Consider the following 20,526-nt stretch of genomic DNA (forward strand, 5'->3'; position numbering starts at 1 on the left):
ACATCCACACCCATAACTACCACTGCAACTGAACAACCTGCTATTACTCCAACCACGACTGAAACTACAACATACTTATCTAGTACATCCACACCCATAACTACCACTGCAACTGAACAACCTACTACTACTCCAACCACGACTATAACTACAACACACTTATCTACTACAACCACACCCATAACTACCACTGCAACTGAACAACCTACTACTAATCCAACCACGAGTGAAACTACAACATACTTATCTACTACATCCACACCCATAACTACCACTGCAACTGAACAACCTACTACTACTCCAACTAAGAGTGAAACTACAACACACTTATCTACTACATCCACACCCATAACTACCACTGCAACTGAACAACCTACTACTACTCCAACCACGAGTGAAACTACAACACACTTATCTACTACAACCACACCAATAACTACCACTGCAACTGAACAACCTACCACTACTCCAAAAACGACTATAACTACAACACACTTATCTAGTACATCCACACCCATAACTACCTCTGCACCTGAACAACCTACTACTACTCCAACCACGAGTGAAACTACAACATACTTATCTAGTACATCCACACCCAAAACTACCACTGCAACTGAACAACCTACTACTAATCCAACCACGAGTGAAACTACAACATACTTATCTACTACATCCACACCCAAAACTACCACTGCAACTGAACAACCTACTACTACTCCAACCACGAGTGAAACTACAACATACTTATCTACTACATCCACACCCATAACTACCACTGCAACTGAACAACCTACTACTACTCCAACCACGACTATAACTACAACACACCTATCTACTACAACCACACCCATAACTACCACTGCAACTGAACAACCTACTACTACTCCAACCACGACTAAAACTACAACATACTTATCTAGTACATCCACACCCATAACTACCACTGCAACTGAACAACCTACTACTACTCCAACCACGAGTGAAACTACAACATACTTATCTACTACATCCACACCCATAACTACCACTGCAACTGAACAACCTACTACTACTCCAACCACGAGTGAAACTACAACATACTTATCTACTACAACCACACCCATAACTACCACTGCAACTGAACAACCTACTACTACTCCAACCACGAGTGAAACTACAACATACTTATCTACTACATCCACACCCATAACTACCACTGCAACTGAACAACCTACTACTACTCCAACCACGAATATAACTACAACACACTTATCTACTACATCCACACCCATAACTACCACTGCAACTGAACAACCTACTACTACTCCAACCACGACTAAAACTACAACATACTTATCTACTACATCCACACCCATAACTACCACTGCTACTGAACAACCTATTACTACTCCAGCCACGACTATAACTACAACACACTTATCTACTACATCCACACCCATAACTACCACTGCAATTGAACATCCTACCACGAATCCAACCACGACTAAAACTACAACATACTTATCTACTACATCCACACCCATAACTACCGCAGCAACTGAACAACCTACTACTACTCCAACCACGACTATAACTACAACACACTTATCTACTACATCCACACCCATAACTACCACTGCAACTGAACATCCTACCACTACTCCGACCACGACTAAAACTACATCATACTTATCTACTACAACCACACCCATAACTACCACTGCAACTGAACAACCTACCACTACTCCAAAAACGACTATAACTACAACACACTTATCTAGTACATCCACACCCATAACTACCTCTGCAACTGAACAACCTACTACTACTCCAACCACGAGTGAAACTACAACATACTTATCTAGTACATCCACACCCATAACTACCACTGTTACTGAACAACCTACTACTACTCCAACCACGACTCAAACTACAACATACTTATCTAGTACATCCACACCCATAACTACCTCTGCAACTGAACAACCTACTACTACTCCAACCACGAGTGAAACTATAACATACTTATCTAGTACATCCACACCCAAAACTACCACTGCAACTGAACAACCTAATACTAATCCAACCACGAGTGAAACTACAACATACTTATCTACTACATCCACACCCATAACTACCACTGCAACTGAACAACCTACTACTACTCCAACTGAGAGTGAAACTACAACACACTTATCTACTACATCCACACCCATAACTACCACTGCAACTGAACAACCTACTACTACTCCAACCACGAGTGAAACTACAACACACTTATCTACTACAACCACACCCATAACTACCACTGTAACTGAACAACCTACCACTACTCCAAAAACGACTATAACTACAACACACTTATCTAGTACATCCACACCCATAACTACCTCTGCAACTGAACAACCTACTACTACTCCAACCACGAGTGAAACTACAGCATACTTATCTAGTACATCCACACCCAAAACTACCACTGCAACTGAACAACCTACTACTAATCCAACCACGAGTGAAACTACAACATACTTATCTACTACATCCACACCCAAAACTACCACTGCAACTGAACAACCTACTACTACTCCAACTACGAGTGAAACTACAACATACTTATCTACTACATCCACACCCATAACTACCACTGCAACTGAACAACCTACTACTACTCCAACCACGAGTGAAACTACAACATACTTATCTACTACAACCACACCCACAACTACCACTGCAACTGAACATCCTACCACTACTCAAAAAACGACTATAACTACAACACACTTATCTACTACATCCACACCCATAACTACCACTGCAACTGAACAACCTACTACTACTCCAACCACGACTAAAACTACAACATACTTATCTAGTACATCCACACCCATAACTACCACTGCAACTGAACAACCTACTACTACTCCAACCACGACTATAACTACAACACACTTATCTACTACAACCACACCCATAACTACCACTGCAACTGAACAACCTACTACCACTCCAACCACGACTAAAACTACAACATACTTATCTAGTACATGCACACCCATAACTACCACTGGAAAGGAACAACCTACCACTACTACAAACACGACTATAACTACAACACACTTATCTACTACATCCACACCCATAACTACCACTGCTACTGAACAACCTACTACGACCCCGACCACGACTATAACTACAACACGCTTATCTACTACATCCACACCCATAACTACCACTGCAACTGCTTCACCGGAAACTACGTATACAGTATACTCATCTACAAAGTTAACACCGACAACTACAACCACAGGATACAAATCTAATACCTCCACCCCCATGACTACCACTGCAATTGAAGCATCTACCACTACTCCAGCCACGACTATAACTAAAGCACACTCATCTACCTCTTCCACAACGATAACTAACACTACAAATGAAACATCTACACAATCCTCGCCAACAACTGTCAGTACAACAGAGATCTCTACGACTACAACAAAAGCTAGAGCGTCTACGACAATCACAAGTACATCTGACGGTAGTTCAGTGTTCACTCCCACGAATTCAAGCACACAGATATCAGAATATTATGAACAGTCAACAATGGCTGCTTCACCCAATTCAGGTAAGAATTATCGGACACGTTACCACTTTGACAATTTGTACATGTTTATTAGATTGGTATCTCAGTAAATCGATTTAAATGTGTTTTAATCACCGTGCCTTTTAATACACGGCACAAGCAGGAATCGTGAAAAAGGGTAAAAAATGCAGGAAGTATATGGTCACAAACAACTTATTCAATTCTGATGAAAACTGATCCAATTAATATAGACTGAGACATAAATATTTGCAAAAAAATACTATACTTTAGTGCTTAGATCAACAAATCTATCCAAAAGGAAACTTTTAAAACTCGTGTATTTGGTATGATACGCTGATCAAACAATTTCCTTGTACATGCCCACTATAAAGACAGATCCCGGTGAGATCTCCTAATTTATATCCAGATGTACCGATAGGCAAATAAAATTAAATTTTTTTTAGGAACACGCCTCCTTAGGTAGGCTTTATTCATAAAAAATTTGACATAATTGTTTCCGGTAATTATTTTCAGGGACTAAGCGACCATCGTTCCTTAAAATATTATTTTTAATATACCACAATACATAGGCTGGTTCCATAACTCATAAAATAAATAGTTGACTGTGATCTAACCAAGCATACATTTTACTTTCATAATAATTATGCATAGTCAGTATAATCTTTCCATGCAACTTCCTATTAAAGCATACTTGCTTCGCAGTTACCGTTTTGAAGATAATTTATTTCAATTTGGGAGCCTGTTGAAATTATATTTTCATAACATTTTCCACAAATAGTCAATTTTTCCTTTGAAACCTCTTTATGTATCCATAAAGAAGTATTTGGTTCCTATGGGGATACGTAGTGCATATCTCAAGCTAAATGAATTTCAACGTATGTTGTCCAGTAACTCAAAGGGAGATCATATGAGGTTGTTACGTAAGTACCAGGTCGATATAAAATATTCAGATGCGTGCGTTTCTCAAAATATAACTCAAATTAAAATCAGTTATAATTTGCCTTTCTTCTATGATGGCGATATCTGACCATGTTTATATTAAAGGTGTGCGTGTAAATCACATGTGTAAAAAAGGGAAATAAATCTTGGAACCTACTCTTCCATCTCCACAGACCTCAATTTTCGGCAAATTTCAGAAACCAAGAGATCTTTTTCGACGTTAATGAAATCTCAAATTAAATATTTTATCGATTACAAAAGAAAAATTATTCCTCGACCATTTTCATCATTGTACCTAAGGCCAATAGACCCACCGGTAATGAAAAAAAAAAAAATAATAATTTGTCTAGTATCAGACGCAAGATACTATATTTAACAAATTGTGAACATGCACCGTTATCTAGTGGTCTGGTTTGTTCAAGTAGATGTACCTGGTTATACAAAATGGGGGAAAATGCAGTATTTTATGCCAGCTTTAGTATAATAACTGTACATTTTACATCCCTAGCTTTTTGATAAACTGTTTTTAATATCCAATGTAACTAAACTTAATGATGTAAGAAAAAACGTCTAAAACTTACATAGCAGAAAACTTATTCCAAAAATTATAAGTAAATTCAGCCAAACTGGCTGATAACACAGGTAAATGATCTGTCAAAGGCGAATCTTTTCAAACGATTTAAATTATATCCTGCTCGTCTCATGTTTTGACAAATATTCCTTATATGTGTCCATTTGAAAAATCGAGCCCTATGAGATCTTTCAGCCTACACCGAGTAATACCCAAATGGTGACGGGATAAAATAAAAATGGTGTAAGGTTCAAGCCTACATAAATTTAAAATTTACCCATAAGCAGGGTCCTCTAAATATTAAGCTATTTTTTTCCACTTTTTTTTTTTTTTTTTTTACGATTTCTTTTAAATACGGAATTCAATATCCCACCACACACAGGATGTGTCCATACCTAACAAAATAAAAAGTTGCCTGTGACCATATTTCCTTCTAAACCTCCAGAATGGAAATTCATAAAACGGTTATTTAAGTTGCCTTTTAGGGTAACCATCCGCAAGAAAGTGACCATCTTGGATGCCCACTTATGGTGTCCCTGATAGGTGGTCAAAGGGTCATATTGCAAATTTTTAAGTTACAGTGACATTTTCCATCTATTTTCTAACCAATCTTTGTATATTGGCTCATAACATGAATTGGCGTCATATACATGACGGATTTTCCATTATGACCACTGGGTCACTGTCGGGGATGAAAGGTGCGGATTGTTGGAATATACACTTAAAAGCATATGGATTTGAGATGGATATTGATAGCAGTGGATATTTAATATAAAATTTAAATACAGACAAATGGTGTGGATTTTGCCGAGACACCAATACATGCACAGGAGTTTCTTTTAATGAATTATAACTTTCTTTGTTGACAAAAAAAATATTTTATAGATTTAGGATTTTTATATACATTAAAAACAATGCGTCAGACGAAAATTTGTACATTGTGTTTGTTCAAATGTTTGCTTTGGATAACAAAATGTGATCTGAAACTTGCACAATAGAAATTGCTTTCTGACATTTGTATAAGTTAATTTTTTGAATACGGATATTCCAAGACCCCCATCTTCGACTCCGTCGTGGCTGTTTGAATGCTTCAAATATAATGTGTGTGTGTGTGTGTGTGTGTGTGTGTGACGATTTTCCAATTTTTCCCAATCAAGTGAGTAGTAAAAATACTTTTCGAGATGTGGGTAAAATAGAAGATCGACTGTAGTTCAATACTTTTTACACTTTATTTGTAACCTTTTACGAAAATAAATCATCATTCAAAGGGAAAAACATGTAATTACCAAAATGACAACTCAAAATTAGTTTTATTAAAAAAGGCTTCTAATCAAAATTTGCATTTGACGTTATACCAACTTAGATCCGAATGCTCACTTTTCTGTTTATTATATTTTACACTGGGCTATATCACCCGCGATGTGTGTGTGTGTGTGTGTGTGTGTGTTTATTTCCGATATGTAGATATGTGAATATTTATGTCTTACAGTTTTAAAAATTTTCACAGAGCGATTTTTAATAACACTAACATTTTACAAATGTGCGAATGAATAACAGTCTATGCAACGTAACAAAAATATAAAGACGCAGATACTCGTGATAATTTTATTATAAAAACACTTTGCTAAACTTCGTTTCATGAACGAAGTTTCAAAATGCGTCCATTTAATCGTTTAGTAACAGACTTCTGCGTCAAAACGGCAAGCCAGTCTGAAACTACTCGGAGCCTAGACCAGTCTACGTTAGATGGTAAAATGACCAATTTAGACTTACTTCACATTGAATGGATGTAAATATTTTTTATTTATCAAGTTTGTTCTATGATTTAATTATTTTGTATCCAAACTTTCGCGTTAGATAAGCATTTTGATTATTCTATTGATGTACACCTTACCGTCGTGGTCATCTCATATCTCTTCCTCTGACTTACACTGACGGTGCATCTTAGAATGGACGTGTGTCGCGAGCAAATCTGCAGTCCAGATTTCCTGACTGGACTCAAAATACGATACTCTTAAACTTATTTACATCAAACTTGATACTTTAGATGTATCTTACTATTAACATGCATTGCACCTAAAATGGAGTCGCTTTGACCTACGTTATATGCATTATGAAAAATAGTTCAGAATGTGTGGAAATGCTGAGATTCCAAGACATTTTTCACGAATTGTCATCTGACACTGAGGGGTGCATCTTAAAATGGACACGTGTCGTGCACTAAATCTCAGTTGCTCTGAGTTACTTTCCGAAATTTTTTTTAAAACTATTGACCGAAAACCTTATCCATTTACTATAGTTGAAGTACATTTTTACCCATTGCACTCAGTGAATCTTGCGATGTTTGTTGCGCACCGACACATGGTCTAGACGAACTACTTTCCATGATTATCCATCCCATGCTGCAGCTGCTGTAGTAATACCTCACCTATTGGCATGAAACTCACGACCATAGTGCGTATTGAGATGGACATAAATCATGCGCCCAAAATGGGTCACTGAGACTTACTTGTAAAATTCAGTAAAATAATTTTACCAATTGGAGCTTTGTGACCTCTTTTTGTAGATTTAAAAAACGGATATTGAGATAAAGCTATGTCAACTTCCTATGGTCAGTTGAGACTGAAAATGTATTCGTGTAACAGAAGCGGAGGTATCTTTTAGGTCTTGCCCACTATAGTCTGGCTATACCTCTCCGTTTGTTTGTACCACTTATCGATTTCAATAACGGAAAAATTTAATGTGATAAAAAGAGTGCAGAGAACTTAGTAAATTCATTCATTGATTTATAATTTCTAACTGACTGTGACTAGACTGACCCTATCACTAGCTTCGTCCGCACCTTTCATGCTTAACGGACTTTCCATACCAACACGGCGCCATATTGCGTACACTATGGGCGAGTCTCTTTTCCTCAGACGGTAAATGCCGTATAATTCCGTAAAATACCATAATGTTGAGAGTTTAGAATTTTATCTCTTTGCACACATGAGCACAGCAATTACACGGCTTCTTAAATCCACGAGAAAGCAAATTCGTAGTTGTCATTCCTTTCCTTTGCGTGATTCGGCATTGTAAATATCCGAAGCAGACGACTAGTATTTTCATTTTATGTACATTCATGTGCAGTCTTTTTTTTTACACCCCTTCGCTGAAAATAGACTTAGAACTGGAAATGACTGGCAAGCATGGTCGTCTTTTTCACTGAAAACATCTGTTTGGAGTGAAACGCGCAGACGGTAACGATGTTAGGCTCTCACCCATCCCCGTGCATAATCAGGTTTGAAGTTATAAATCAATAAATGAACTGATTAAGTTCTGAGCCTCTTTTATCTCATTTGTGATTTCCGTTTTTTAAATTGGACGGGGGTACACGTAAAGGGGGAGGTATATTCACACTATAACGACTTTTAATTATATATTGTTATGGCAGTTAGTCTGGATGCTTAGCCGACATTTAACTTGGTTGTTATCGTCCTTTTACTAGTGCAGATGGTGAATCGTGTGAAACAAACACTTGAGGAACAGCTTTCTTTTTGTAATATAATTGTAATCTGCAATGTGTCACCATTAATAGCGACCTGACATTTGTGTCTTGTAGCTTTAGCCTCTGCCTGAAATGAGCAGCCTTGGATTAAATAAAGATTTTATGGGTTTTTATTTTAAATTTACATCTTTATTTTCCACAAACTTTAAAGGTATTTAGCCCACTTTATAGAGATAGAAAGACACAGAAGCCTTTCCTACTATAGCTATTACTTTCACCCACTGTAGTGTCAGTGTCAATCTTATTTGTCTTCTGGTTACAGTGTCTGCAGTAATTGGTGGAGTAATTGGAGGACTGGTTCTAATGGCATTTATCGCTGCCTCTTTAATCATCTATTTCACAAATGCCAGACGTTTTGATACAGTGGGTATACCTCTGTCTCTGTCTCTCTCTGTCTCTCACTTTATTTATATTAGATCAAAACAAGGTAAGATACAGTATTGGGTCATTTTCGCATATGTGAACATATTTGATTCATTTTTGCTAGATACATACCGCACTTGATTTATTTGCTGGATGCATGGCGCTCTTGATTACAACCCAGTGTATTTAGTGTAATGTGTATTTTCATTTGCTGAATGCATGGCGCTTTTGATTACAACTCATTGTATTTTGTTACATATATTTGATTTAATTTATATTTGATTTAATTTAATTGTTTGTAAGTTTTAAAATCTTTTTATTTTTAATTTCATTACATGTCAAAGTAATGAAATTTTGTTTACTAGGAATTTGATATTTTCCAGAAAATTCAGTTTGACGTAACTCTTTTCAAAAACAGCTAATAATAGAAACACTGTTTCTATTTTTGACTTAGTTACCGACCTTGTTTCAGAAATCACTGAGACAAGTAAACAACTTATATTTTTGTTATATTCTCGGAGTAAAGTGATTGGTTTTTATCAAGGTCATACTGGGAATACGTGTTTTTATATGTAAACATACTCTATTTCGCAATTCTTGGTTTTCCAAAATTTGCGCAGTATTTAAGTTTAATAGTGATGTTTAGAGAGATATTTCCAGTTTGGGGTTTTACCTTGGACACTAGAAAGTATTTGTTTATGACCATTTTGGAGTTATATTTTAATTTTATTCAAGTCATTTGGATTCTAAAAGATTAATCCTTTTTCGTGGAAATATTTGAGTGTTCATACAGAATTCTTGGATAAACACATTTCTTTAAATTTTATTCGGAAATTCAAACACCGGAATATTAGTGTCTGTGGAATAACAAAGAACTGTAAACATAATAGCGTTATACTGACTACAGTATACGTCATCGCCTTCCATTTTGGATTTTTCGTCGGGACTCGAACTTGAATTCATTAGAACAATTCATTATTAGGACTTCTAACATTTAATTCATGGATTATTCTTGGATTATTTTTGGATTTGATTTCTTAAAACCGTAAGTTCTTATTTTTCCATTTCTCCATTGGTTTTTGTCTCAAGGAAATAAATTATTTGTTAAATATTTCAAAGCTTGTTGTTTTCACTCTTTCTTTTAATTACAACTCAGTGCGTAGTCTAATGCGTATCTTCATTTGCTGGATGCATGGCGTTTCAATTACAACTCAGTGCGTAGTCTAATGCGTATCTTCATTTGCTGGATGCATGGCGTTTCAATTACAACTCAGTGCGTAGTCTAATGCGTATCTTCATTTGCTTTTCCTCAGAAAGTTCGCCTGTCTAAATCATGCTCTTCAAATATGGTGTTGAAAATTTCACACTAAATTTTAATGAATTCAGTCTGATTACCGTGAATGCTTATTATCGTTGTCCGGGATTTTAGGAATACTTAGGACTCTGACACATTTAATAAGTTAGGAATTGAATAAATTTGGGTTATCGATCTTGGATCTTTGTAAAATGTTCAGTGTACGTATAATAAATGGAAGGATAAATAATGATGCCGATGATAAGAACATATCTTATAAAAATCATCTGATGATGATGGCGATTTTGCCAAAGATGAAGACAATGACGACGACGGTGGTGGTGATGATACCCTGTGGAAATATTTTCGCATAAAAGACCAACACAGAGTAATATTGACTCGAAAGTTGAAAGTGATGTTAGAAAAACAATACTCCTACTATTAGTTAATTATTAACACAGTCATTGATAAGTTTGTTTTCCATATACAACATTAACACATTGATAAATTTGCTTTCTATATACAACATTAACACGGTCATTTATAAGTTTGTTTTCTATACACAACATTAACACGGTCATTGGTAATTTTGTTTTCTATATACAACATTAACACGGTCATTGACAAGTTTGTTTTTCGTATACAACATTAACACAGTCATTGACAAGTTTGCTTTCTATATACAACATTAACACAGTATATGATGCATTTGTTTTCTGTATTACAACCTTGGGTGAAAAGTGATTAGGGATTCACCCAGTAAGAGGAATAACAGCAAAAAGACCCATCATACCCACCCCCGAGGAACGATATTTGCAACATAGCAAACACGTCTACGTAGGTTCTGATATACAAATTATCGAATGATTTAGATTTTTTAGGACTAGTGTTAGCGCAGAATGCTGTTAATTAAGTTAACCTCTTTCAAATCCCTATTAAATCGTCAACCTTTGTGTCAACTATCTAAGAAATACCTTTGCGTATTGCATTATTCAATGCCCATTCATTAGGATTAAGGGAAAAGCGCACATAAGCAGTTAATTTTATCAATGACCAGAATATCGACGTCTTTTTCCTGACAGAAACATAGCTAAAAACATCAGGTGATGAGCCCAAGTGTGCGGATCTAACACCCACTGGTTACTCTATCAAGTCGATCCCCCGCCACTCTCGCGGTGGTGGAGTTGCTGTCATCGCAAAGAAATCCGTGATCAACCGTCTTAACCACACTACAGCCTTCGATTTCTAACACACATCGTTTGAACTAGTCCAAGCCACACTTACACTGGAACAATGGTCAGTCCATTTTTTCTGTTTCTACCGCCATCCTCCTAATAGAAAAAAACAAGCTGAATCTCTCTTTTTGGAGCATTTTCCGAATCTCCTGGAGTATGGAAATTCGATAGGTGGAAACCTGACTATTCTTGGAGATTTCAACTTTCACTTTGACTGTCCTGGAAACCCATGCACATCAAAACTCCTAGGTTCCATTCATGTTTTCAACCTCAAACAGTCCGTTACCCAACCCACCCATAAACATGGTCACAGTTTAGACTGGATTATTCATAGACCTGATGATAATATTCTACAGTCCTCCCTGGTGTCCCACGAACTTGTATCAAATCGCCTCTGCATTGTATGCCATCATGGCATGTCAGTCCCTAACCCTCCATCTTTATTTGCTACTGAGAGAAACCTCCGTATGATAAATAGAACCCAACTAATGCACGACATCCAAGTCAACTTAACATTTTGAGTACCTCCTACAGCAGAATAACGTGATAACTGCCTGCGTTCATTGCTTGACAAACATGCCCCAGCAACCAAGTGCAGACTATCAATTGAAAAGTGTTCTCCGTGGTATAGCAGTGTTAGTCACCAGCTTCACACTACTAAAAGAGACCGCCGTAAAGATGAAAGGCTTTGGCTTTTCACCAGACTCACTATTCATAAGCAAATATATGAATCCGCTAAGAAGACTGTCACAAATATAGTCCATGCAGCGAAATCAGCCCACTACACTACTCAGATCATGGAAAGTTCCAGCTGCAAAGAGCTCTTCGAGATTACTAACAAGCTAATGTCAAGGAACAAATCAACACCACTTCCAACTACCTTCTCTCCAGTCGACCTTCCGGACCCGTTTGCAAATTTCTTCCGGAACAAAGTACAAACCATTAGAGATAAGCTTGACAACAAAATTTCAGTTGACTCATCGTCACCATATAGTTGCGATATTGAATTTCAGCGGCAACCGTTAGCAGTATTTGAACCTGTCTCTATGAATCTAGTACGTACAATCATGAAGAAGAGTGCACCAATGTCATGTGAACTTGATCCGATTCCGACATCACTCCTGCTTGAGTGCTTAGATCCAGTATTGCCTTCACTAACACGTTATTAATGCCCTTTCTCATCCGGGGAATTCCCATCATTTTATTGTTCAAAACTGCCATTGTAAAGCCTCTGCTGAAGAAACCAACACTCGACCATAACGATTTAAAGAACTACCACCCAGTTTCTAATATCCCATTCATATCAAAAATCTTTGTTGTTCTGTCCCAGTTTGTATCTCATCTGAATTCAAAGTCTTTTTAGCAATGTACAGTCTGCATATCGCCCTTGCCACAGTACTGAAACTACTCCTCTGAAAGTAGTTAATGACCTTCCCTCTGCTTTGGATAGCGGAAGGATATACAGTCCTCACCCTCCTTGACTTGTCTGCAGCATTTGACACAATAGACCATTATATATTACATTACCGTTTCCAGCATGTATATGGCATTCACGATACAGCCTTATTGTGGTTCAAGTCCTACTTGGTCAACAGAACACTAATTGTGTCCGTAAATGGAATACACTCCAGCCCAGTTGAATTATGTTGTGTTCCACAGAGGTCTGTTCTTGGACCGATTGTCTTCATTCTGCACACTCAGCCGCTCCCAAGTGTCATAGATCATCATCCAGTGTCTCACCAATTGTACGCTGACGACACCCAAATATATAGATCTAGCCAACCAACTGAAATTGATGCTACTATCCAAGGTATAGAGAGGTGCATTTCCGATGTGAAATCATGGATGACATGTAACAAACTGCAGATTAATGATGATAAAACTGAAGCCATTCTTATTACAACATAAAGCCTTTCTCATTCACATCCTTTACCTCAAACAATAAATATCAGCAATACCAACGTTAAATTCACACAGTCAGTACGAAACCTAGATGTTACTCTCGACAGTACTCTCTCATTGTACCAACATGTCATGAACATATGCAAGGCTGCATATCTTGAGCTGAGACGCTCCATTCGCAATTATCTTTTAGTTCATGCCAATATAAAACGTATGTGTTCCTTAGTACTTTCAAGACTAGACTATTGTAACTCAGTTGTGTATGGTTCGTCTCAATATTTACTCCAGACACTTCAAAAATTCAAACACAGCTGCTGGGATCATCCTTAGAGTACTACGATCAGAGCACACCTCCCCCTGCTCTGTACCCTACACTGGCTATCCATTCGATCTAGAATCAAACACAAAAATATTTCTCATTGCTACGTTTCAATGACGGGCTCCAGTCCAACATACCTATCCGACCTCACCCATGTGTATACACCAGCAAGATACTTACGCTCCTCTTCTGACACTAGTATTCTCATTCTTCCCACTATGAAAATGAAGTCATATGGACAAGGTTCTTATGCATACCAGGGCCCAGCAACGTGCTACGAATTGCCCACTGAACTTAGACACAAAGACACAGTGATCTCATTTCTTAGAACGCTCTTAAAACTCATCCATTTCGATTGCAATAACAGACTTAAAGACATAATAATGTTTCCTTACCTTAAATATTTTCAGCATGATTTATGTTTTCATGGTGTTTGTTTTTTTTGTAATGATATCATTATATAGGTGTTGTCCAATGTTGTAAAGCGCTTAGAGCTTCTAAATATTATGCGTTATACAAAGTCCTCATTATAATTGTTATTATTATTATTATTATTATTATTATTATACGAGGTTTGAAACAGGGAAAGTCTAGCCAAAGGCAAAGGTAAAAATTTACTTACGTAATTTAGAGAATTATGCAACATCTAGTAAACAAATGTACAATTATTTCAAAAAAAATTATTACAAAATATATATCAATGGACTAGAAGAAAACAGAGAAACTATAAATATATTGCTTTATATCCCGTGCATACGTAGCTATAGGTCTGTGAACCATTGCACGCGCTACCTAACAATGTCTTTTCTAAAACAGTGGCTGTTGTATACACATAATATTCCTATAAAATGATACTGTCATATGAAAAAAATAACGTTAACAAAAGTGAATAAGAATGGAGCCACAAGCTCTGGAAAATGTAGTTAGATACAGGGTTCATAACTCCTTCTTTCCTTATCTTTGCAAGATGTAATACATACATAGGCCCTGCCTTACAATGCGCATGAGACCCTTCATATCCTTAATCCTTCACTGGTATTGGGTAGATACATACGATCCATGTTCCCCCCCCCCCTCTCTCTCTCTCTCTCTATATATATATATATATATATATAATTAAAAGTACATGAATGAAAATATTTAACCTAATATTAATGAGAACAAAGATAATAACATTTCTAAATTGTATTTTCCTACAGTTATGCTATCCGGAAAGACATACAAGAAGAGCACCAGCAGATCCCGAACAAGGAAAACCAGAGGTATCGGATTCTTCAAACCCACTCCCACGTAATGACATAGAAGAACACAGAGCTAGCGGCTCTTATCCTGCGCCTTCCTCACCTGGTCCTCCCATGCGTTTTGTAATCAGGCCGAAACGGCCGTGGCTTCCATGAACGATTCCAAATGCTGCACAGTCTTTTCATTGGAAGAAAAAGAAACATGTAGCAAATACAAGAATGACCTTTGCATTGAATATGAAGGAATATTACAATTTTCTTTGGAATACTACCTTTAGTTGGTGCTCCTGATCTTGTTCATTTACTATGGCATTTGTGTCTCGTACATTAATAATCTGTTATTTTCTCTGCAAAGATAATCGTTGTTGTTAGGTTTAAGTTTTGTATATGCATGAGATGTATTAATGTAACTTTGGATCACGCAGGTCGTGCCTGGAATATAAACAATACCTAATAAAATTATGTTCTGCTGAACGGAAGATACATATCTTGCGAGTGTCATAATTGATTATTAGCACAGTTTGTTATCATCAACCTTTCTAATACATGATATTGAGTAAGTCTTCCATTAGTTTTCTCTTTTTGTTTTCGTCACAATTTTATGTTTTAGATTGCATTAGAAGAGTTCGATATAACATTCGCAAGTTTGAAATGAGCGGCTGTATCATATGACATGTCACAAGACCACTTAAAAAATTACAAAAGGCTTTAATTTCCAACAGTTTTATACAAGTTTCCGCGATGTGCATGAAGCAATAATCCATGTGACTTTGTGATCAATATATTCGCTGCAGTTTTATTAGAACGCAAGACTCAAATTTTCGAACGAAAAGGTAGAAAAAGGAACATTTAACACATATATGCAAAATTTCCAACCCCAATATATTGCACTGTATCTATTTAAACTTCCGTCATGTGTTCGAAACATACCAAAAGGCATCCCAGGTCGAGAATGGCAGATTTTGTTTTTTACCCGAGACGAAAAATGCACTGCATGCCTCAGTAGTGAAGTGGGGCCCCACTTCACTACTTGCCTCTAAGGAATAAAGTCAGTGACGTATGTAGAAGGAAATTAACTTCTGTTTCTACATTAAAACCCTTCTTAGTGGTGTGCTGTAGATAATGTAGTTTGTTGTGTATTTCACGCTAGCTGTTAATATATGCTCTATCAAAATCATTGTTAAAAGTGCATTACACGTCATCTGTCAAATCCTACTGGCATTACACGTCATCTGTCAAATCCTACAGGCATTACACGTCATCTGTCAAATCCTACAGGCATTACACGTCATCTGTCAATCCTACTGGCATTACACGTCACCTGTTAAATCCTACTGGCATTACACGTCATCTGTCAAATCCTACTGGCATTACACGTCACCTGTTAAATCCTACTGGCATTACACGTCACCTGTTAAATCCTACTGGCATTACACGTCACCTGTTAAATCCTACTGGCATTACACGTCATCTGTTAAATCCTACTGTATGACGTACTCTTATGATTGCCCACTTGCAAGTCAAAATGATAATCTTATCAAGAATGAAACCCAAAACACAAGAAATGACAGCAGAACGTTGGCATGTCATTTACCTCACATCATAAACTAATACGTACGTTTTGGAGAAGAAATTTTCGTATTTTCTATGATAAAATCAAGACAGTTCCCTGGGCTAAAATGCATGTCTATATATATTCCACTTATTCGATGAATGTTATAAATGTAGAAGTGTGTTGATTGTATGAATATTGTATATTTGAGTTATTTTCATTTATATTTCTCGTTTGAATTATTTACATCCATGCACCAGATATGAGTTATATGTTATTGAAATGACATAACCTTGTACAACAAATGTGAGTTATATGTTATCCTAATGGTATAATCCTGTACAGTAAATGTGTTATATGTTATTTCATTGGTATAACCCTGTACTGCAAATATGAGTTATATGTTATTGCAATGGCATGACCTTGTACAAGAAATGTGTTATATGTTATTACAATTGTATAACTCTGTGCAGCAAATGTGAGTTTTATGTTATTTGAATGGTATAACCCTGTACAGCAAATATGAGTTACATGTTATCGCAATGGCATGACCTTGTACAGCAAATATGAGTTACATGTTATCGCAATGGCATGACCCTGTACAGCAAATGTGAGTTTTACGTTATTTGAATGGCATAACATTCTACAGTGAAACCAGTCTTAGCGAATATCTTCATATAAAAATACATGATCATTAAAAATATAAAGCTAATTTCCTAATTACATATACAATGGTTTACAATACAAGTGTCCATATTAAACAAATTGAATGATCCCTTGAGTGTTGAAGGCCTTCACTAATATACTCGGTAGAATTAAAAGTTTTGGTTTCAATGATATTCTGGGCTTAGCCGAAAATCGGAGAACTTCTTTCCATTTATGTGGGGAAAACCATTCCTAGCGATCTCGAGTAAGAGAGTTATTGCAGTCCAAAATGGGATAACTTAATAAACTGTTTGATATCTCTAAATAGTGATGTCGGTATTAAGTGTATCATATTGGACAATAATATCAGTATTACATGTATCATATCTTATTACATTATTACATGTATCATATCTTATTACATTATTACATGTATCATATACATTTGTTGTATATTTGTTTTTCAAAGAGATTGCTGATTAACCTCATGGCGGGCTTTGTGTGAATCATTACGTAAATTGTACCGGGACTGTATAACTTAACAAGACCGTAGTTCGATACCCGTATGGTTCTAATTATATGCAGGTTGCTAAGTTTTTATTGGTATGTATTTATAATCTTACAAGCATCATTCTTTGTCTCAGAAGTTTCATTTACTTGATATTAACTTGTATTTTCAAAGAAAATATTTTATGGACAAATCTGTTTTAATCAGTGTCCTTTTGATTTTGGACGAGGGGAAAGAGGTTTTTTTTTAAAATTAAAAGTACACCTGGAGAATAAACCAATATCAATAAATCAACTGGATAAAAGACTTAGTACAGCACACTACGAAATTTAAACTGGCCAAATTGATTCTAATGGTGGGTGCCCATGAACTTCAATACCCACTCGCCCGCCATATATTACATGGTTCGTTTCATCAAAGTAATGTATTTTCTTACAAGCCAGAATCGAAATGTGCAATTACATCTGATATCATCCAAAGGAGTATTAGGGCACATACAACAAGCAAGCATATTCCTCTGATAATATGGTGTCACAGATAACGTAACAAAACCGTAAAACGTAGACCAATCATTTACATTAATGTATTCAGCTTATAAATGATACAATCTCAGATGATGTGGATACCTCTCGTCACTCTGCGATGCACGACTTAAGTATAAATAAACGGAAGCGTAACTTCTTTATGACATCGAAAGTTTGGATTTAAAACGGTCATTTTGTGCACACTTATAGAACACGGAACATCTTGGGAACAAAGTGTGCCAAAATCAAGTAATGTCAGTAGATAACTATGTAAAGACTGACGATAATGTCAGAACTAGCTTAATATTTGTTGAACTAAGTAGCCGATACATCTTGTTAAAGACCTTAGGTTTGCTTTCTAACGTTAGTGTCTTGAATTTGAGTTGGGTTTTTGTAACGCAAACAAATACGTGTCCCTGTTTTACGTTGCCGACCTAGCACTCCCGTCTCCCACCTGGATAAAAAAAATGTCCGAAATGTATTTGTGCATCTGAGCTCGTTTAACCCAGTACGTTAAGTGCTTTGCACATTATATAAATAAGCACCACCACCTCACCCCCCCCCCACTTTATTTGTTATAACTGTGTTGCCGTTAATGCATAATATATTAGAAATATATACATGGTATAGTTCACACTCAGCTTCATTATTAATACATTTAAGATATCTATTTGTATCTATGTTATATATTTTCATATTATACTATAATATAAAATTGCAGCATATGTCTTAATAATTCAAATAATATCACGTGCTCTGTGATAAAATACTGTGATTTTTTGGTATGTTTGTTTCAATTTCATAGTATATACATGTTTACTTATTAAGCAAGCATTAGATAAACATTTACTTACAATTATATTTAATATGTGAATAGAATATGCAGTATTATATGTACAAATCTAGATATTTTCTATTCTCAGTATTCTGACTTGTGTGTTGAACACATGAATAAATACAAATCTACATATATGAACTTTACAGAATAATATAAGTTGATATTACAACTGCCTATTCTTTAATTATGCTTTTACATTCTCCACCACACTGTCTGCCTGTCTCTGTCTGTCTCTCTGTATATATGCACACGTATATCAATAATTTTAAAGAATTTCGTCTCTACCACCAACTAAACTAAATGATCTCTCAATTTGACTTATTTATCTAAGCATGCATGTACAAAATCTTTGTCGCGATCCTTCTGAATAAAATAAGATTAATAATATCGCAAGTGAGAAATAAAGGCAAAATACCAAGAAGGAAACTAATCGAGTGTTAGTAATGTGTCATCTTACCTAGCCTAGGTCGTTGATCCACATTGTTCCGCGCGTAGCCAGAAGAGCACATTAAACTAATTGACAAATGAGAGATGTTGTTGTGTATTCGATGCTGACGATGTGGAACTTAAGACGGTCGGCGATGTCCACATGAGGCTTGTCATTGTGCTGTCCGCTTTTGAACAGTAAAATCATGGCTGAAGAAAATGAAATGGCCGACTTTAGCGGTCGCGAATATGATGATCTGCTAACAAGGGTAACCCCTTTTGGGCAGGCAATTAAGTGGGAGTGGAAAGATTATCAAAAGGAATGGAACTAGACCAAAGCAAAGCCGAGTTTTATGCGCACTGGAAAACAAAGAGCTTTACTGAAGAATGCACAATCGAACTCGAGTTCAAGGTCAAGCAGAACGGCATCATTGGATCGTTCTAACGTTTACAAATAACTCGAGTAAATTCCTTACCCCATCCCCACTATAAGAACGCAGGAGCTTCAGTTCCTCCAAGCGATTAGACTACAAAAAGAAACACTAAGATGGCTCGCCACAGGTCGATAAGAGATCCCTACATAAACAAACAATCTGGAAGATACCGAGCTCCGAGCTGTGGTGGCCGCACAAGAAAGTGACAACCTCCCAGTGCGAGTGAACGGCAGATGTACCGCGACCGCAGAACTCGATGAACGCCTAGGCGTAGAAATGAGAAAGCTGACTGAAGCGGAAGACGAAACGATGCGCAAGGAAATACGAGATTGCATTGTGGACCTGGAGTTGATACCCGAGAATCAACTAAAGATCCCGGACGATTTACGAGGGACACTTCGCAACCAATTTACTGCATTAGCAAAAACCTGAAAGAAAGCACAGCACGGGCCCCTTTTTCACGAGAAGGATATTGCCATCGCCTCGATTCTTAAGCCGCTGGGTTTTGTTATAAGCAAACAAATGGTGCTCGCGGCGCAGGCACTTCTACACATTCTGTATCTGTTCCGAAACGTAAACTTTACCCTAGAAGTACAAAAGAA

At 36.7% G+C, this 20,526-nt stretch overlaps 1 protein-coding gene and 1 long non-coding RNA gene across 2 annotated transcripts in view; one reads left to right on the top strand and one right to left on the bottom strand.

Moving 5' to 3' along the window:
* LOC149796448 (uncharacterized) overlaps positions 1-20,526 on the bottom strand; it is a 265,169-nt gene that overhangs the window by 152,368 nt on the left and 92,275 nt on the right. The window lies entirely within an intron of this gene.
* On the top strand, positions 3,458-19,198 carry LOC149796450 (uncharacterized). The gene is made up of 3 exons (XM_089960227.1): positions 3,458-3,607; positions 8,906-9,006; positions 14,956-19,198. Exons 1-3 carry the CDS (start codon positions 3,586-3,588, stop codon positions 15,151-15,153), a joined length of 321 nt encoding a protein of 106 aa, XP_089816353.1. The 5' UTR covers positions 3,458-3,585; the 3' UTR covers positions 15,154-19,198.

Source organism: Sinohyriopsis cumingii, chromosome 6, assembly GCF_028554795.1.
Source record: "Sinohyriopsis cumingii isolate HCF-2022 chromosome 6, ASM2855479v2, whole genome shotgun sequence".
Lineage (NCBI taxonomy): Eukaryota > Metazoa > Mollusca > Bivalvia > Unionida > Unionidae > Sinohyriopsis > Sinohyriopsis cumingii.